General features: G+C 42.8%; 2 protein-coding genes across 2 annotated transcripts; both read left to right on the forward strand.

Moving 5' to 3' along the window:
• The first annotated feature begins 278 nt into the window (after positions 1 to 278).
• Positions 279 to 5578, forward strand: calm2a (calmodulin 2a (phosphorylase kinase, delta)). The gene is made up of 6 exons (XM_080741126.1): positions 279 to 399; positions 2116 to 2146; positions 3545 to 3688; positions 3779 to 3885; positions 4005 to 4140; positions 4241 to 5578. The coding sequence occupies exons 1-6, from the start codon at positions 397 to 399 to the stop codon at positions 4267 to 4269; spliced, it is 450 nt and encodes a 149-aa protein (XP_080597252.1). The 5' UTR covers positions 279 to 396; the 3' UTR covers positions 4270 to 5578.
• A 2544-nt stretch (positions 5579 to 8122) lies between these two features.
• stpg4 (sperm-tail PG-rich repeat containing 4) lies at positions 8123 to 21118 on the forward strand (the record flags this gene model as incomplete). Its single annotated transcript, XM_080740597.1, has 7 exons — positions 8123 to 8152; positions 8379 to 8438; positions 8935 to 9189; positions 11761 to 11825; positions 12261 to 12309; positions 20164 to 20268; positions 21008 to 21118. 7 exons carry the CDS (start codon positions 8123 to 8125, stop codon positions 21116 to 21118), a joined length of 675 nt encoding a protein of 224 aa, XP_080596723.1.
• Positions 21119 to 21680: the final 562 nt, after the last annotated feature.

Here is a 21680-nt window from a genome sequence, read left to right on the forward strand (position 1 = left end):
CTATTTCATCCGGCTACGTCTTGCGCCCCATCACGGACTAGCAGAAAGTATTCATACGCCGTCGTCTAGGCCGCCGGCGACGGCCGAGTTACTTTCCAATTAAAATGCAAATGCCCACGATAAAAATATGTCCACGCAATCGATTTCGCACTTTCTTTTATCGAGCATCGCAACTCTTTCAGAAATCCCCCTTTCGCTCGTTCGGTAAATAGAGAAATGGGAAGTCGGCGGATGGATCTGGTGAAGGAGGAGGGGTTTAATGGTAGCCGTTAAAGGCGCGTCCAGTTGCCTTCCTCTCAGTGCATTCATACGGTTGAGAGTGAGTCTGTGTGCGTCAGCTTTGGTTTTCCTTTCGGACTTTTTCGTCGTTGAACCGGCTGCTACATCTACACGAAAATGGTAAGAAAGAAATACCTCGTTTTACTTTACTTCCCCTCTGTTTTAGTCGATGATTCGGAGACCCACCACGACAAGCGCCGTGTCGTCGGTTCTTCTTCTTCTCACGTTGTGTTCATAACCCCAGCAGAGCAGCGCAGCAACGTCTCCTCTTGCCGAGGCTGGAGCTACGGTTGAGCTGCTGCTGCAGTGCAGACCGACTGCTATCTAGTGGACTAGCGCTGGACCATAGCGTGTTAGAACAGTGTTTCTCAACTTTCAAGATTTCAAGGTCTTCCCCTTAACTCTGACTCTGGTACAAATGTGTACACTAGTCAGAGTTACAGACTTGTAATGGGTCAATTTAGACCCCTCCTAAAGGAACCCACAGAGTCCCTGGAATCCACTTTGAGAACCACAGTGTTTAGAATGAGTTTTCCTTATAACGCTATGTCACAGACGAGCCCTTGCGCCAGCAGGAAAGGCTGCGCACCCTCTCGTCTCTGTAGTAATAAAATATGGGTTCGCTACTCGCCAAAAACCAAGACTGCTGTGGGGATAGAGTGGAAGCCTACTTTCTTTAGTGGGAACACTTGAGTCCCCCACTTAACGTCTAAAATGCACTTTTTGACCAGAAAAGAGAATTATTTAACCGGAAGGCAAAATCTGGTCAATGGCATTTCCTATTGACAAGATCTAGTCTAGAGGGCGCTGTGGAGTAGCTAAAACCTCTGTGAAATATTTCCTTTTCTGGGCAAAAAGTGTATTTTAGACGTGAGGTGGGGGGTCTTTGTTTTGGTTAGTAGCGAAAGATTATTTTTTTTAATTTTTACTACAGACCAGAGGCTGTGAGCACAAGGGCTCATTGGTGACATAGCGTTAAGGAGAACTCCTAGTTGACGTGTTCTACTTAATGCTATCTGATTACACCAGGCTAATGTTAGCCTAGCCCAGCTTCCTTCTAAATCGATGCCTCGTCGCAGCAACTGCAGTAGTTTGATTTGTAATGGTACATTGCTCCCCCCACCCCCAGAAGTAATGCGTAACAATTTTAATTTCGGTTGGTTTAAAGTATTTGTGCTTTTGTGAAGCTCATTGTTGAAATGGCGAGATTTCCCCCATTTGAAAGCCACTTCCCATATCGTACTTGCTTGGGTATTAATCAAACTGACGCTGTGTTGGTTAGTAATTGGCTGTTTTCCGACTTGAATCGACGCCACACGTTTTATTAATTGAGCTTTTGAGAATACAGAATACAGTCCCGTCATTATGGTGACTAGTAGCCTGACAGGCTGACGGCTAGCTAATGTCGGCGCCCAATGGCCAGTTATTTACCGCCAAATTGTATGCAGTGAAGTAACGCCTGGCAACATGTCTGACTGTGTCTGAGCCTGAGCCATGTTGTCCGTCTGGACATTCCTGTTGGCACTCATTGTGTATTGATTTGAGGCCTTTGCCTCAACAACTGATGTCTAGTATTTTCCCAAACCCATAGTTGCCTTGATTATTGGGTTGTATGGTTCTATAATGTAATAACCATGTGTCATACCCGTTATGCTCCTGCATTATTCTTAGATATCGCTGAAATGATTCCGTATAGTACATTTCCAGTCATTTTAATGTGGCTGGATATATTGAGGGGAAGTTTCATATGGTGGAATATCTGTGCTCTATTTTAAAAGCTTGTGTGGCATATGAGTTTTGATTGTTAATTGCCTCATCTCCTCCTTCTCCCTCTAGGCTGATCAGCTGACAGAGGAACAGATTGCCGGTAAGACATCGATGCATTGAGCTACTTCTGTTCTCCCTGCCCTGGCACGTGGCCATGCCGTGGATCCTGACATCCCTTGCATTGGATTTATACTTTTGCCTTTTAAGGCTTTCCATGGGACAGCCTACTGGTCATAAAAGAGGAATGAATGAACAGGCTGTCAGTCGACTCTGTAGCCTTCAAGGACTCCCGATGGAAACCGCTTTTGCATTTTCATGGTTGCCATGTAATAAATTATGTAATCTCCAAGGGCTGTGTTCTAGTGAGGCATTGTGGCCAGTGTTTTACATCCTGCGTCTGATGTGGCCTTTGGCCTGGGTGTGTTTTCTGCTGAATGGAATCTTGGCAAGTTCAAGGAAGGAAAAGGCAGTTGAAACATGAGTCTGTATAGCCAAATGTTGCGATGGAATGCAATTGTCGTAGTATGAGGCATGCAGCTGTGCACGGCTCGATGACTGTATTGCGCGCACGCCTTAGTCTAATAAGAATTCACTTATGTCTACAATGGTCAGGGCAATCCCCCTAAGCACTACCTCTGAGTGGATGCTTGTCTTACCAGATCTTCTGCTTGCCTGCTGCTTTAGTTAACATAATTCACTTAAAGTCCTCAGGTTTCACAATATGCTGACCACTGTCCAGACTGTGTGTTTCATGGCATCAGCTTTCATTTGGTAAACCCTTGCTCAGTCAGTGGTTCGCTGACCTCAACAGGGCGTCTTTTCACGAGTGGTGTCAGTTTGTATATACAACACGGTATTCCCATACACAGCCTTGTTTGGCATTAATCGTCATAACTGAGGCGGGAGTGCCTGTGGTTGTTTTCTGTTTATGGTGCATGACGGATGGGTTGGATTTAGCTGACTTCCTGTTGAGGGTGCAGCCTGCAGCCTGTCACAGGCCAGTTTCTCGTAACAATGGCGTTTTCCCTTCCACGTTCAGTGACCCTAGAAACTGCAGCGTATGTGTCGCTTACCTCATAATGACTGGCTGCAAGTTGCCACTGCACATTGGCCTTGTCATGCCCCTACAGCCCCCCCCCCCCCCCAACTCTGAGCTAGGTCATTACATCCTCATTTAGCCTGACTTAACCCTGCTTGTTGCTCAGCCTCACAGTTTGAGCCACCTGTGTAGTTGAAATTAGATCCTCAAAGTTATAAATTAGTCTCATCAAAATGATATGGCTGCTCTCTTGCTGAGATGGATTGATCTAATGTCCTTGAGCCATGAGTTGGTTCAAGGCTTATTTAATGAGATGGCTTTGAAGAAGCCATTGGCTTAGTAATACAATTTTATTAATGCATTGACTGATGGCATTGTATTGCTAATATGGCAAGTGTTTCTTGGGGTTTGCATTCCAAGCTGTGACTTAAGCTCACAGCTTTTCTTTTCTGTCGACAGAGTTCAAGGAGGCCTTTTCACTCTTTGACAAGGACGGCGATGGCACCATCACCACCAAAGAGCTTGGCACTGTAATGCGCTCTCTGGGTCAGAACCCCACAGAGGCAGAGCTGCAGGACATGATCAACGAAGTGGATGCAGATGGTGAGGGAACAACACCACTCACTTGAATATTCATAAAGCCACATGGAATTGAAACCCGCTGACCCCTCCTTTCGCTTTTCTCTCTGCCAGGCAATGGAACGATAGACTTCCCAGAGTTCCTGACCATGATGGCCAGGAAGATGAAGGACACAGACAGCGAGGAGGAGATCAGAGAAGCATTCCGTGTCTTTGACAAGGTAAAGCTCAACTTAATATTCCGCGACTGTGGCCTGTCGAAAGTGACTGATTTTGTGAAGGCGGTCCAGTGCCCTCCATCTTTTTCCAGCTGTTGTATGTAACCAATGGTGTTCTGCAGGATGGTAATGGATACATCAGTGCTGCTGAGTTGCGCCACGTGATGACAAACCTGGGAGAGAAGCTGACTGATGAGGAGGTCGACGAGATGATCAGAGAAGCAGACATTGACGGCGACGGACAGGTCAACTATGAAGGTGGGTACAGAATTTGGGCTTGTAGGTTTTGGGACACTTGTTTGACATGATGGGGGGAAATATGCATTAACTATAACCACGCCCCTCCCTCTCTTCACAGAGTTCGTACAAATGATGACAGCGAAGTGAAGGCCTTGTACAGATTTTCTTATATAAATAATTTGCCTTTTTTTTCTTTGTGTAATTTATCTGTAAAATCTTAATAGCCCCTTCCTTCGTCCCTGCCCTACTTCCCTGCTGTCCAAAGGAACTGCATGTAAACTGCATAGGCTCTTGTCCCCATGTCCCTCTTTATTTTTTTCTTTTGCTGTCATGGTGTTTTGGAGTGACGGAGCAGTCATACAACCTGATGCCCGTGGAGGCCCGTAGGGGGCCGGAGAACTTGGAACCTTCCTGTCATGTGGGCTCAGGCCCCCTCCACGCATGGCAACATTGGAAACCCTGTCGGCTGGTTGTCACTTGGCAACAGCGTTGGCATGGAAACAGTGTAGAGGAGTTTAACTCTGCATGGACTACGGACAAAGTATATGGGAAAAAAAATCTCTCAGCATTGCACTACTGCAAAAAAAATGACACGGGTGTATCTCCTAGGTACTCGTACAAACTCTTTTTGTATCTGCTGTTCTATATTACCAGAAAACAACTTTGTTTTAATCTGCTTTTTAATGTTTTACTCACAACTTTAACTTTTCTTTCTTTTTTCTTTTTTTTATGGTCTCTGGCCATGCCTCAAAATCCATTCCAAGTTGTATATTTTTGTTTTCCAATAAAATTAACAATCTACCCAGATTTGAAAATTGTCTTGTTTTCTCGGTTATAATGGATCCTTGAGTTTGTATACGCTGTAATAATTCCCATTTTTGTATTGACAGGATGCTCCTTTTTTGATAGAGAATTATTTTATTTTCTTTTTGTTGCTCTTAGACTACACATGAAACAATGTTTACCATTTGAACCATCCCCTGTATTAAATCCCTGCCCCCCTCCCCCAGGCACTGAGAGGAGCATCAGCCAATGCCTCTTAATGTTCAGCTAAGCTCATATCAAATCTGTATCGTCATTAAAATAAAAGCACTGAGTGGGATCAAAGGCTTCTATTTTGAAGTGTGCACACAATGGTACTCAACATTAGATTAGCTGTGTACTGTCCAATCCCCCCACTGACTATAGATGGGGGGCCATGTGTTGTCTGCTGTTGTTGGCACAGCACCACCTAGAGAAGCTGACGGCCTCATGTCTTACTTGGCAAATGCCCCCCGAATTGCAAGGTACAGGTGATTGAGCGAGCGTACATCAGAAACCATGGTGTAAATAGAGTTGTACCCGGTTTTGTTTTTTTGTTTAACTTTCTGAATATTGAGTTTGTTACAGTAGCTTGCAGAGATACTGAGTTTGTTATTTTGATGAATGACGAAATAAAGCTCTATCGTGGACCTCTGCCCTGCCTCCTGTGTGTTTTGTACCAGCAGGTGATGTTGCCTAGTTGGCTTGATCATATATCGTAAATGGACACTTGCTTGGATACTTTGGAGAAGTAGTATTGGCAATTTGGCATATAATTTTGACATACTAGTGGCTCAACCGATTGTACGATTTTTCCCTCCTGCCTCATTTTGGTAGGCAACTTGTCCTTACTGTGTTAGTGGAGTACTTGGTTAGCATTTACTAGGCTAAATAGAGACTAGACTCTGAATCATGACCACAACCCAACATTTCCAGGTAGACTGCCAGCTGCAACACTGCTTTGGAGCAGTATTCTTTACCTTATTTCTGGAAGAACAGAACACTTAGATTGATTTTGACTATTAGAAACATTATTTTGTTATAAATATACCCAGGTTGACAAACTAGACATCATTTCTTGACTGTAAAAACGCCCATAGACCTGTTTGTTTACAAACATCCAAGCAATCTGACCCTATACTGTAGCTTTCATGTTTTAAATTATGTTGGTTTTGGTTCAGTTCATGGAGGAGTAAAAGCTGGGGCTGTTGTAGGCTTGGCTAGTCATGCATGTTTAATAGTCCCTTGGGGTGAATGTTTAAACGTATTGAGCACCACATAAAAAGGCCCTGGACAGGCGGCAAGCAATATATCATGTATGTCACTAGGATAAGCATAATTCAAAGGCATACAGTAGTTCACTGAAAGTACCTTTGATATGATTTTGTCAGAATTAATCTTTGCTTCCCAAGAGGTGTGCAGAAACAGTGGGGGGAGTTACCAGCACTGCAAGGTGTGAATCAATGACACCACCGGCATTCATCTTGTCAGAACCAATTAACACCAATTAACAAGAGCTTTTTAAAAATGCTTTCTCAGTAAAAGTGGCATACTTAAAATAGCCTACTTATTAAAATCTGTGAATGACACGCATCTTGAAACTATTGCTGTGGTCGCCCAAGTTATACTAATAAGAGATTGCACCGATGGCAGTGAAAAGATATGTAATTTAGATATTTGAACTCTATGATCCACATAGGGTACATCCACATCACTACACTGCAGTGTGGAGGTCCTCTGGGTGAATAATGCAGCAACCCAGATGCCCCACCACACACACACACACACACACAATTTAATATAATGTATCAAATTATTATCAATCTTAACTTGAAACTTTGGCAAAATTGATAATGATATTGTTAACTTTGATCCAATTTAATTCCAATTGAAGCTGTTGTTAAAAATGTTTGATTGATATGTAACCTCAACGAGACATCACTGTGTGTCTTCATATGCACTCTATAGTGTCACACATGGGGGTTCCTTGACAAGCAATGTAAACATGAAATCTTGGCTCATCCGAATCATATGTTCCATGTAGCCTAGCAACAGGGCTGAATGTTGATTTGGCTCCCAGAGAGAGATTTTAGCAGGTTTATATGCCTGAATTATACTTGGTTGTGCGCAGTGTCGAGCACAGAAAACAGCAGATCTACTACAGTAGCTCAAGCTGATGCATTGTGAACTTATAGATCGACTATTTTTGGTGTGAGACACCAGCAGCACAGAACTAAGTGTAAATCATTCTTTAGGTGATGGTCCTCTGTTGCTGTGCTGAAACTGTGTGCAATGTGTTCTTGCGTGCGCATGTGCGTGCATGCATGTGTGTGCACATGCGTGTGTATGTGTATGCTATACTGTATGTGTGTATGTCTTTTTGTGCATGACTGCATACAGCACTCAAGAGCCTTCTGAGAGACTACAGTAGGTATGCCACAAGAGGTAGGAGGAGTGGGTTCTCTTGGCAAGAACCTGTCCAGACATGGCAGTCATACAGTATATCGGCAGGGAAGGTGGTGTGGTGATATAAATTATAGACCATATATGACCTACATTTGTGACAGTAGTTGTCTACCTTACACAATGCATTGCTACAGACTACAATGCATTGCTATGCATTCCCTGTGCTACAACCCAATACATTGTGTGGTGCACCATGAGACAAACTATGTGAGATCCACAGCATTAATTATCTACTGTAGTGCAGTGGTTCTCAACCTGTGGGTCGGCAGTCTCGGGACCCACATTATTTTGGGGGGGTCCCCAGATGTATAGATAATGTTAACATTGTTTTCTCACTCAACAGTAAACAGACCAACATACAGTACAGTATAAGTATAACAATTCCAAGTGCTTGTGCAGGGTCCCCAGTTCAAATATGATTATTTTGGGGGACACGGCCTGAAAAAGTTGAGAACCACTGCTGTAGTGTACCTTGATACCCACAATAGTAACTTCCTCAAAATCACCTTCCTAAACCTCACACTGGTTGGTGAGTCTAAATTTAGCCCTCTTTCCAGGCCAGCTTGTTGAAAAATTGATCGATAGTGGAGTCGCTACTATAGTAACAGTCACAGTTTATTGGTGGTGGTCAGGTGTCACTGGATCTGCCCTGTCGAGCACGGTGGACAGCAGATTGCAGCGGTGCGAGGATAGCCGCCACATGGAAAAACAAAGACACCTCTAAGTCACTGACATGTCCAGGAATGCAGATAGAACAGAGAAGGTAAGGGGATCTACGAAGATAAACCAGCAGAACCTTTATAAGCATGTGTCCACACGTTGTGAACAACCTGAAATTTGAGGACATAGCCTAGTAGTGTCTCATCTTTGTCCCATAACAACAAGTAAGGCTATCTGAATGTCTATGAAAAGTGAATTATAACCACACACTGGACATAATGTGAACTCATCGAATATCTTGATTGTATTTTTTTTATTTTTTTGTACAGGAGGCCAGTCAGAAAGCAGACCTTTGTGGCCGAGGAAGATGGTGGCTGGCGACGTTAAAAGTAGGTTTTTGTATTACTGGATTGGACACAGAGGATTGGATAGAGGCACTGTACTCTTCCCTTATATAAGGAAATAACATCCTGTGTGCATCTGCAAATAATTATTGTATTAGGAGCTGTTGTCCTCATCGAGCCTCCACTTCCTCCGTTAAAAATTATATTATAGATGAGACTATCTGGGTCCCTGATAAACAGTGTTTCAAGCAGAGTAACGTAGTTGCATCATGCCTTTTATCATCATCATCACCTCTCTCTAGCTCTCTCTCTGGCTCTGTCTCTGTCTCTCTCTCTCTCTCTCTCTCTCTCTCTCTCTCTCTCTCTCTCACTCACACACACACACACACACACTGTCTCATGCCTTGCCATTGTATACCGGTAGAAAAACTAAAACGGCAACCTTTTAAAAAAAAAGAATACAGTATCTCACTCCAGTACAAGGTGATGTGGTAACACATTACTCACTGCTCATTTGTCCTCCTCTCGCCTGTTCTTCCAGGACACCCCCATCCCAGGTCAATACCACATCCGAGACTTTATTGAGGAGGACAGCCTGAACCCAGTGAAGAAGACCTATGGCTTTAAGGGCCTGGGCAGGACAGCCCCGGCTCATGGCACGCGAAAGGGGGACCTACTGTTGCCCGGCGCGTACGGCTACACCGACTCCATCCAGGAGGTCCTAAGGCGCCGGGCCTCTTACTCCTTCAAGACCCAACCCCGCCCTGACCTCTTCACCCTGGGCGTCAGGGACAAGGTGACTGGTGCCGCATTAATTGGTGGTTATTTGTTTCTTTTTAGTTTTTCACTTCACTTCAACAATTTATAGCCCAACCAGTCAGGTCAAACACTTAATACTTCATCGTACAAGTGGTGTCCAGCAAATATAGCAACAATCAAACCATCAGTTCGAAGTGGCGCGGTGAATTTGAGCAGCTATACCGGGTGTGTCTAGGCAGTACAGTTGTGTGTCTAGGCCCCGCAACAGTGCCCTCTTCTGGTCACCCAGCGGTAATGCAGCTATTTATGCTGAACAGGACAGGGGAACAGTAGGCCTGGGACGAAATATCGATATGGCGATATATCGCGGTATTACCTCCCGCGATATTGACTTTTCATAACACCAGGGATTTCCCATTTAACCTACTGTATGGTGCAGTACTATGGTGCAATACAGCCAGCCGCCTGCACTGTTTGTAGTGGGGGCGCTAGTGAGATAAATGAGACTAGAGTGGCCAGCCGCCTGCACTGTTTGTAGTGGGGGCGCTAGTGAGATAAATGAGACTAGGGTGGCCAGCCGCCTGCACTGTTTGTAGTGGGGGTGCTAGTGAGATAAATGAGACTGGAGTGGCAGTATTATGCACATGTGAGGAAGAGAGTGTGAAAGTTATGTTGTTGTTCAGACCAGAGTCCAGACGCAGACTGTCAGCTGCGCTCTCTGACCATCAGAGGGGCGGAGAGGAGGATACATTGCATCTTATTTTCAATATACAACAAGGTGAAGTTAATTTGAGCAACACAACTCTGTTTGTGTTTAGTCAGTGGACACACACACATAGGCTACTGTACTGTACACATGCAGCCACCATTACAATACACAAATGCACGATATACACACCCACGTTAATATTATTGTATTTACGTGTTAAGACAAGAGGAGACACTTTGCATGCATGCACATTTTTTACATGTGTCAATCTTATTTTAGGCTGTGTGTTTCTTGACAATTAGGCTACATTTTCACTAAATGCTTTTTAGTTATGGATTGATTAGTTAGTAGGCCTACCCATTGTGGGCAGGTTACAAAGTTGCAGTGTTTGTTGTTTGAGGAGGCAAGATTCATTTACTTATTAGCCAATTTATAAAATAATAACAATAAAAGTAAGATTAATGGAATACATGTATAATTCCAGAGTTTTGCCTTTTATGGTTATTTTTCATTTTCAGTTACAAATATCGTGATATATCGTTGATGACATTTCTTGCAATATATCGAATATCGCAATATATCGAATATCGTGATATTATTGTTATCGAGAGCCTAATATTGTGATAGATATCGTATCGTGAGATAGCAATATCGTCCCACCTAGCCGCAAATTGCAACACTAGATTATTTTTATAATCGGATGAATCTAGGGTTGCAATACCTCCCATAGGCAGCCAATGCATCAAAACGTTTTTTTTTTTTTTTTTTTTTTTTTGCTATCTGATCGTATTAAACGACGTCAAACTCACCAATATTGCGGAAAAGCTTGGAAAGCTTGGAATTTACTCTTGCTATCTGCAAAGTGTTTGTTTCAGAAAAATCCACCGTAGACATGTTATGAGCCAGTTTCTATCAAGAAATTGGCTTTAGGTGATTATTTTTTCTAAGTCCTGGAGTTTGGAAGCGCTTGTGGAAAATCGCTCAACGGTCCTGTGACCACCTGGTTCAACATGTCACATAATGCAGGAGGCAGCGGGACGTTGCGTTATAGAAGACGAGCGCTTCCAAAGTTCAACACTTAGAAAATAAACCATGTCTGCTCGGATGTCTTGACCGAAGATAAATCATAACATGTTTACGGTGGATTTTTCTGAAACAAACACTGCAGATAGAAAGAGTAAATTCCAAGCTTTCCATAGAGCCGCAATATTGGTGAGTTCGACGTCGTTTAATACAATCAGATAGCAAAATAACGTTTTGATGCATTGGCTGCCTATGGGAGGTATTGCAACCCTACAGTAGATTCATCCGATTATAAAAAAATCTAGTGTTGCAATTTGCGGCTACGTCCCACCCCTAGGGAACAGGGGGACTGGGCATGACAGAGACACACAAACCTATCCATTGGGAGCGCTGTTCCACCAGTCCAAAAATACCTAACCCAGTTGTGACACGTTCTGCTATTTCTGCTATTTCCTCTATTTTGAAAGATGTGTGCCTCTGATGACTTGCCCAACATAGGGATATGCCAGATTAAAAGTGTTAAAGCAGGATTGCTTATACTGTAGCTTACTGTGTCCTCTCTTGTAACAGAAAATTGTTCAGAGCATAAAGGGTGTAATTAGTGTTGGCACTGTTCATTGAAATGTTATGTTTTGATTGTGCTTTTGACCCCGTAATGACATGTTTTGTGGCACCTCCACAAGAGACCTCTACATGCTCACAATTCTGTTTCAGGCAGGCTTATAAACGGCTGAGGAAACCACTGGCTGAGGAAAAAAAAGAAACAAAACTAAAAACAAAATGTATGCTGCAGTTGTTGGAAACACATTACATGTGGACAAATTGATCACGATCCCCTGACAATGCTCCCCTTTTTTGTTCATGTTCTACGTGTAGGATGTAAACATTTCACCGTGTGAGTACAACGTGACAGAAAAACCAGTGGAAAAGACCCACTGCAAGTAAGCCTTCAACATCCATCCATCCATCCCACACTCACTCTCAGACCATCTTGAATCCCAGCCTCGCAGGCGGCCTGTGAATCATCCCTTGATCACAGTCGTCCCTCTTCATACCACACACACACACACATACACACACACACACACACACACACACACACACACACACACACACACACACACACACACACACAATCCTGAGGTTATATTTGTACAGTCTCATTTCCTTTTTTTTTTTTTTACAAATGAATACATTTATTCATTTTTTACAAATGAATAAATTAACACTGTTCTTTCATTTTCTCTATCTCTGATTACGCTTTCTCTCTCTCTCTCTCTCTCTCTCTCTCTCTCTCTCTCTCTCACTGTTCTTCTATGCTATTGACGGCACCATCCCTCCCTCCCTCTCTCTTCCCCTCTTTTCTCTCCTTGCAGGCATGTGATGTTTCGGTCTGTCGTACCACGGCGTATCAGCTTTCTGCCGGTGAGTATCTAGTCACCGGCGGTTATTATGACCATTCTTTCCATTGCCCACAGAAGAAAAGAGTTAATTACAATGTTCGTTCAGATAGGGTTTTGGTTACAAGCCCCCAATAACCTCTGAAAATAACTTAACCTAGTACTCTACAATGAAACAGCAAAGTTGCTACTCAGCGAGAAGTACTACTTCAAAATTTAGCCAATGACATTGAAGCTACTAAACTACAAAAGTTAGCTGTATGAAATCAGAACTTCCTACTTGCACATGAACAGACAGACTTTAGTATCTATAATTTCAATCTGGCATGCCACTTAAGTCTGGAGGCAGGCAATACAATTTCCTACACATTTATAAAAACAGCAACCGTTTATTTTCTGCACATTTCCTGCACTTCCGAAGTACAGACTGTTAGGCGGAAGCATTTGCACATTGGGTGAGCCAATAGTCTGTCACGAGAGACTACCCTTCCAGTATCTTTGGACAGAGAATGATGCCATGGTGCAACAGTTATGTAACGTGAATAGCTGTTATATTGAGAAAATGCACTGATTTCCTTATTATCTTGTGGATCGTCTATTTTCACAATGTATGTGTCTTTCTTACGTAGTATTTGACAAGTTGGCCAATTTGGTATTAAAAAGTAATTAAATTGTCACTTTAGAAATGTGCATTTACCCTGTACACTTACTGTATGTTGGTTTGTCTACTGTTGAGTGAGAAAACAATGCTGCACATCAAAGGTGTAGTTCACCCCCAAAATGACTTCTTTTTCTTTTCTATTGATTACTCACGCCATGGAGACTTCACTAATATCTTTTGTTTTTTGTCGCATTCCTAAGACAAAAAATTGATTATAGTAAATTTACCCTGATGCTTTCCCCATCCAGTGCCATGCATTTGGGTCCCCATTCAGGGTCATTCATTTGGGTTCCCATCCGGAATCAATGGGGCAAAATTTACTATAATCACATTTGTGTCTTAGGAATGCGACAAATACAAAAACATATTATTGAAGTCTCTATGGCATGAGTAATCAATAGAAAAAAAGTCATTTTGGGGGTGAACTACTCCTTTAAGCTAATCACCTCCCAAATTATTTGGGGACCCCCCGGTTTGGGAACCGCTGGTATAGAAAACCATGTGACTCTTCCTATGCACATCCCCAGATGCTTCTTCTCACCTGACAGGTGAGGAGTTTCATCAGGATGCAAATTAACTTTAAGTACATTAACTCAAATACTGTACTTCACCCATTTTCAACAATGAACTATGTCATTAATATACCTATGAGTTGTTATGTGGAAATATAACCTCCCCCCCTTCTGTGTTGCCTAAAACTGGAGGATTGATTTTGGGGTTGAAAATGGGTGGTTCTCCCCTTTAAGTATAATTTTTAGGTATCTTCTACTTTACTGGAGTATTCCCAATTTTTTTCTTCTTTCACTTCTACTCCACTACATCTCACGGAGGTATTGTACCTTTACTCCGCTACAATTATTTAACTTTAGTTAACATGAAGATTTGAATTATTATTACAAATAAGTAACCACTTCAGCCCTATAATTCTTCTATTTGGAAATAGCCGATCTACAAGCTCACAACCCGTCGCGATCTGACACGTTGTGAGCTTGAAGATCTGCTTTTTTCAAAAGATTTTTTTTATACATTTTGAAAACTTGAAATGGGACATTCTGCATAATGAATACGTTTACATTGTGGTACTGCTACTTTTGCTTTAGCAAGAAGCGATTACTTATTCCATCACTATAGTCAATTGTGTTGGTTGGCGTGCCGTGTGCATGGAGGAATCGAACCCCTATCTCCTCGATGGTGGGTCAGAACATTACCCCTGTGCCACCCGGATGCCCCCTTTGTACTTTGTACTTTGATGACAGAGGAAGCCGACCCGTTTTCAGTTGGCTATTCATGCATAAGATGGCAGTTTTTCCCCAGACGTCTGTGTCATGGCAGATTATAGTTACCAGTCCAGGGCCAGACTAACGTTGATGCACCTTGACCTTGTGGGCTTAGTAAATGTAGTCAGAAGCTTTGGTCCAAGCTCCCCAGATGTTGATGATGTAAATAAAAAACTGAACTGAGCATAAAAAGCTTCTAGATTTAACCCTACTGGAAATGGTAGTTAAACTAGTTGTTCATTAACACTGCCAATGACATCCCAGCTGGCTCTCATTCAAATAGAGGGGGGAAATTGCCAACTCCAATATATAATGTTGAACATCTCTCTTTATTTTGAAGATTACTTTTTGGGGTGTTTATTTTTATTGATAGTGCAGTAAGTAGGTTGACAGGGAATGGGGAGAGAGATGGGGAGTGACACACAGCAAAGGCCTTCGGGATCGGGACTCGAATCCATGACTTGCTGTCAGGCTATATTGAGCCTACAGTGGGTGCCCGGATCGCTATAGGCCAGCAGTCCGGGCCATATTGAATATCTCTAACATGGATGTGTTATAACCTGCTTTACGATGCTTCCAATTATTATTCTGCCATTTTCTAAGTATGGATATACATTATGTCACCTGGGGGTTCTATGCTTATTTGCATTATGGGACGCATTCAAGTGAACTCGAAAACAACATTGATTTTGACAGCAAATTTTGATTTAGTTTTACTCATCTTTAGTCATCTCTTGAATACTATTTAATTTCGTTTTAGTAATACTTTAGTTACCTGAAAAGTTTTAGTTTTAGTCTAGTTTTAGTCGACTACATCTACAGTTGATTTTGTCGACAAAAATGTATTTTGGCAGGCCTTGAGGGCGTTATAATGGTTGATTTTACACTTGGTCGCATGCTGAAAATAGCTACCAAATAATCTACAAGTGCACAACTCGTCGCAGTGTGTAGAGAGCTTGTAGATCTGCTATTTTCAGAGCGCAACACCGGAGGGCCACCAAACATAAAATGACTTGTCTTTTAGTTCTGCTGTGGATCTCTGGAACGTTTTAGTCTAGTTTTTATTTGTTGACAAAATTGCCAATATGTTTAGTCTTCTTAGTTTTAGTCATCATAGCTTAGTTTTTATTTAGTTCTTAATTATTTGGTTTTCGTCAGTGAAAAAAGTTTTACGTCATAGTTTTAGTCGACAAAATCAACACTGCTGGAAAAGTATGGGGCGCAGACAGTAGCCCTACAATCCCTGGTGACAACTGTTACTGTCGAAGAAAAGAGCACCCCAGAGGTTATTGGATTACATCATCTGCCCGGCCGAGCGCCTATTATGGCACTGCACTGACTGACAAGTCATGTTTGTGTCGCATTGCACGGTGTGGTTTGCAGCCAGGGGCGTCACAAGGGGTAGGAAAGTGGGACTGAGTTACTGGGGCCCAAGGTGGAGGGGCCCTAATAACTTTTTCTATTGAAAAATAGCAGATATACAAGCTCACAGCGCGGCACCGAGTGCCGCGCTGCGAGCTTGCAGATCTGCTATTTTTGAAAAGTTGTGAAAATGTGTGAAAATCTTTGAATATATGTATTTTTTAAGCGAACATTTCTAACTCAAATTTAGCTTCTGGTCGGGTCCCTGGAACTAAATATTTTGAGATCGGGGTCCGTGGCCAAACACATATCATCTTGGGGGTCCTTGACATAGGTTTCTTGCACACATTTTCACGATTTTTCAAAAATAGAAGATATACAAGCTCGCAGCGCGGCACTCGGTGCCGCGCTGTGAGCTTGTATATCTGCTATTGTTCAATAGTTAACATTCATGGGGGGCCCGCAGTGAATCCTTGTACCCAGGGCCCATAATTTGGTGTGACGCCCCTGTTTGCAGCCTTACCCCCCTCTGTGTGTCCGTGGAAGCTGACGGACATTTGAGCCGTGCCTGCAGCTGCTGGGTGTTGACAGAGAAGGAAAAGTGCTAAGAAATCCCAAGGGTGTTATCACCGCAGAGTTGGGAGCAGTTTTCTCCTTTCCTACTGGTGTCGCGATGAGTCCGACACAGGTTTATTGTCAAAGGTTAAGTGGCTAAACAAATCCCTGTAGTGATCGTACTGAGGGGCTGCCGAACGAGCCCCTTAGACAGCTGACGTGACCTGATGTTAAGAGGGCAGGTTGGACAGACACAAGTAGGTCAAAGGTGGAGACAGTCTTTAATGGTTTTGTACTTGGACTAGTTAGGCTGTCCTTATAAAGCCACGCCGATGGGAAAGGTCTATGGGTTGTATATGCTCTCTGAACTCATAATATTATGAAATTGATTTTCACATTTCAAAAGAGAACTATCGAGAGGACTGAAGGCATTTGAAAACGCAACAAAGAGAATCTTTTTTTCAAATGTATTTATTCAGATATGACTTAATTTTTCTATCCTAAGGCCACCATATGTCCTAGATTTGTGCATTGTGCTTGGAAGGAACACATTATGCCTTCAATTCAAACTTCTGAATTTAACTGTGCAGTCATCTTAAGTTGAGTCTCCACGGTTGTTTGGCTTAGTTAACGGCCTAAGCCCTATTTTATACTTTGTCATCCGAAGGTGTCACAGAGCGAAAAAAGATCTCCAAAATCACAACACGTTGCATTGTGGGACATAGTGAGCTTGTAGATGTGCTATTTTCAAAATGTTTTAAATGTTTGACAACTATAGTCCTACCCACATTTCTACCCAATGTCCTTCCGAACTATGGCACCGCAACCTCACTGCCAGTGTTGTAAATGCTACTAAACAGCTTAAATTTGTGAAAAGTGAAAACCATCCACTTTTTGCATGTTAATGCCCAGTGAAATTTCAGATAAATTATTGGTCAACCCACTGAGTAGAAAAATATGAGGACACAAGAACAGTTTTGTTCATTCAACAGTAGGATTTCTGAAAATATATATTTTTTCGCTTACAATGAAATGCCAAGAATATAAGGACTTTCAGCTTAACTTTGTTTTTTTACAACAAGGGTTCATATTTTAGATTTAGCCCGGAAAATTAGTAAAACAATCGTTCACTTTGTGATCACCAAATTTTGCACAAAGATTCCTCTGGACCTACTTTTCCCAAAAAGCACGATAGCCACTCAATTTCTTTGTGAAAGGGTTGGGGTCCCATTGACTTTCTATACAGTAAAATAATACAAAAACATAAATCTGCTTTAAGTAGCATGTGAGGGGTCAAACTATGGTTTTTTCATGATCCTGAATCCAATGCAAGCATTTGTTTTGGACAAAAAACATTCCTTGGGCTAAAAAAGGCCCCACGAAACTATGGTTTATTGATGAGTCATCACTTTTCACAGTAGTGTGGGGGCCATTTTTAGCCCAAGGAATGTTTTTTGTGCAAAACAAATGCTTGCATTGGATTCAGGATCATGAAAAACCCCTAGTTTGACCCCTCACATGCTACTTAAAGCAGATTTATGTTTTCGTATTATTTTACTGTATGGTAAGTCAATGGGACCCCCACCCTTTCAAAAAGAAATTGAGTGGCTAACGTGCTTTTTTGGAAAACTAGGTCCAGAGGAAACTTTGTGCAACATTTGGTGCTTGTATCACAAACTGAACAATTCTTACAAAAAATAGACTTAATTTCCCTCACTAATTGTAATTAGAGAAAAGAAAAGATGAGTGTTAAAATGTTTTCATTTGCTTCGTTCTATTGTTTTATCGCGTTTACTGTGCTAAATGTGGGGCATGCGTACGCTTGGGCCGGGGCATGTGTACAAGTGGCTAAATATATATTTTTAGACACAATAAGCCAGCAGTTTCTTTATTGCTAATTACAGTAACACTTCTAGACCCCATAAGTTCACATCCAACCATGAAAGGTTGCGTTGTATCTTGGGAATGGGCTTATTCTGTGTAAAATGACAAATTTAGCCACTTGTACGCATGCCCCCAACCACTGAAATAAGAATCTCTAAAACAATAGAAAGAAGTAAATGAAATCATTTTAACACTCATCTTTTATATTCTTTAATTACAATCTAAAATATGAACCCTTGTTGTAAAAAACTAAAGTTGTCCTTTAACGAACAGTTCCAAGCTGATGGAGAACTTGAGTGTGGCCGGCATCATTTCATGACATACTGCACACTGCATCTACAGCAGAAGTGCTGCTGCAGATGTTTTAAATAGTACTGCTGGGTCTCTCACATATAGGTAAACGCATTCTCACCTGGTGTCTAGAATAGATGGGAGCTGCAGTACTTTTGGGCCCCCGGGCTAGTGCTGATCCATATAAACGGAGGTGCATCGCTGCAGCGCGGCACCCACTGATGCCCATAATGAATGAAAGTGCAAAGGTCAAGGGTTTAGCAGACATTCTGTAAGCATGTGCCAGTTATCCCGTGCCACACAGGGAGAATTGTGCTAGCGTGCTGCGCTGAAATCAGAAACTAGGCCAGGTGCCTTGGCTCAAAGTCACACACATGCAAAAACACGGGCACGCACGCGCAAACACACACACACACGCATACCAGTGTGGTACCACCGCTGAGAGAGAATTGAGTAGGAGAATTTCTCTCCAACGGTTCCTGTGAAATACACCTGCATTAGCACCACTGGCTGCCAGTGCCTGGACGTGGGCAGTGCCAGGGCGCCACACACAGGGCCAAGCAGGCCAGCAGGAGGAAGATCAAGTGAACCTGGCTGCAAACCGGGATCAAATGGCATGTAATGGTAGCAGCAACCACCACCAGAGGAGAGGAAAGGAGACCTCCTTGTTTCTCTCTCTGTCTCTCTGTCTGTCTGTCTCTCTGTCTGTCTCTCTCTCTCTCTCTCTCTCTCTCTCTCTCTCTCTCTCTCTCTCTCTCTCTCTCTCTCTCTCTCTCTCTCTCTCTCTCTCTCTCTCTCTGTCCTTTTGCTCTCCATTTTGTTTATGAATCAGAGAGAGCGGCTGAAAATAAGAGGTTGGCCTGCGTTTGGGGACACGAGAGATTTTATGTCTGTGGAGCAGAGGGAGGGGGAGGGCGTGTGAGCTATTTCTGCACAACTCACTGGTGCTGGTGACCAGTGTGTGTTTTAGTGGGTGGGAATAAAGGAGAAGTGAAAGGCAAGGTGGTAGAGAGAGAGAGACAGACAGACAGACAGACAGACAGACAGACAGACAGACAGTGTGTGAGTGTGTGTATGTGTGTGTGTGTGTGTGTGTGTGTGCAGGGGGCGGAGCTACCGGGTAAGCTGGGTAAGCGGCCGCTTACCGGCCCGCGGACCACGGGGCCCGGCCGTCAGATGATCAGATCACATAGAGATCTTTAGTTTATAATAGGATTTGTCGGCAGGGGCCGGTCATTGTGGCTCGCTTACGGGGCCGGTGTTCACTTGTTCCGCCACTGTGTGTGTGTGTGCGTGCGTGCGTGCGTGCGTGCGTGCGTGCGTGCGGGTGCGTGTGCGTGTGCGAGAGAGAGAGGCTCAAATAGACACAAAGAAAGAGAGAGAAACAGATACTGAGAGAGACTTTTGATGTTGTTCAATAAAACTGACTGTTCTTCAATAAAACATCTCACAGAGAAATGGGGAAAAAAAGAGCGACGGACAGAGAAGATAGCCAGAAGAAAGAGATAATTAAAGGGTGAGCTAGATAACAGTGTAGACGGGCCAAAAGACAGAGAGAGACAGAGTTGAGAAATGAGTGCTACTCCAACCTTGCACTTTGTCAGTGTCACAGGAGAAAACATGAGCGGCTGCCAAACGCCTCAATTATAAATGGTGCTAATCTCACCACTGGATTATGGTCCAGGAGTAAAATGATATCCAGGTGCTGTGGTCCCACAATGAATCTTTAAAACATGTTTTACTCTGGCACACAATCAAATCTCCTTACTTCACAATCCACAATGGACATTGTGGATCGATCAATCGATCAATCAATCAATCAATCAATCTATCGTTCTCTCCACCTCAGAGGGAGAGCCCAGCTCCATGCCAATACAATCTACAGACGGTTCCAGCCAGGGGCATCACGTCATGCTTCAAATCCACCGTGCCGCGTCTCCATAGTGTGCGCTCAGTAAGTAAAACACCTCACATTATTTTCTATATCCTCTACAGCAGTGTTTCTCAACCTTTTTTCCTGCATGGGCACACTTTTCATGTCCCAAGAATCCGTGGGCACACCAACATAATACGGGGGTGTAAATATCTTCACTTTCGGGAAGAAACCTTGTATCTCCAAGTTTCAAATGTGCATGTTTCTTCGCAAAGTATCATACAAGGCTATCGCACAACAGTAGTGAAAACAGCAGATCTACAAGCGCACTGCGAGGCGTTGTGTGCTTGTAGATCGGCTGTTTTAAAAAGATAAATAATAATAGTTTAAAAAGATAGGAGGTCCCCAGTTGAAATATGATTATTTTGGGGGTCGCAGGCTGAAAAGGTTGATAACTACTGCTCTACAGCACCGTGGACTCACTTCAAATTAGAGGCAAATTATATAGCATACCACTAATATAATAATACTGCATGATTCTCACATACTGACATGGTACTGACCATGATTGGGCATGTCATTATAAAAAAGTTTGGAAACCACTGCTCTATAAAATACAGGGAAAGACGTTTAACTACTAATATTGACAGAAAGGTTTGCTCATATGACATGATATACTGTATGATGTACATTTAGGATCTATGTGATCTAAAAAGAGATGTGTGTGTGTGTGTGCGTGCGTGCGTGCGTGCGTGCGTGCGTGCGTGCGCGTGTGATGTGTGCGTGCGCACGCGTGTGTGTTCCTGAATCCTGCCCACAGAGGACCCCAGGACCAGGGTCTTATGAGCCTTCCTGGCAGATGGGCCGTCGCCTGGACACTGAGGGTGTGACGGGTCACTCCCATTGCTTATTCTTCCGCAGCTTGGCCTAGTCCAGGGGTGTGTTGCCTTAGGCAAATGTTAAAGTTTTGTGTTTATTTTGTATTTGAATTAATTCAATGCAACATGTTAGTATTTCTATTTACATGAGAAAGGCTTCTGAGTACTTTATTGTGAAGCTCTGTTCCAGTACATTTCTATTTTGAAAGCTCATTTTGCATGTGGCCAGAGCCACTTCCTGTCAGCACCATTTTGATGCAGCAGTGCACAGAGAGACCTGTTTAGAGCTGTGAGCCTGAAAAACCCCTTCTAACCCACTTGGAAGCATTTTAGAGGCAATGCTGTAAGTTGTGTTGTTAATTTCAGTTGTGATAACTTTCTGTGACCATTTTGTGACGTTTTTGTGAATGTTTATTCCTGAACAATGTTTGCTGCTGTCTGCAGAGCCACAGGTGTATGTCATCACACTAATTACTTTGAAGTGTCTGTCATTTTGCTACTTAGGCCTAACTGGATTATTTCTTTATTGTGAAATGTTTGCAATGTTTCAATTAAGAAGACAGACACAGAATATTGTATTGTTTTATTATTTCTGCAGTTTTCACCGCCATGTTA

The sequence above is a fragment of the Nannobrachium achirus genome (genome assembly GCF_963921795.1).
Source record: "Nannobrachium achirus genome assembly, chromosome: 13".
In the NCBI taxonomy this organism is placed as follows: Eukaryota; Metazoa; Chordata; class Actinopteri; order Myctophiformes; family Myctophidae; genus Nannobrachium; species Nannobrachium achirus.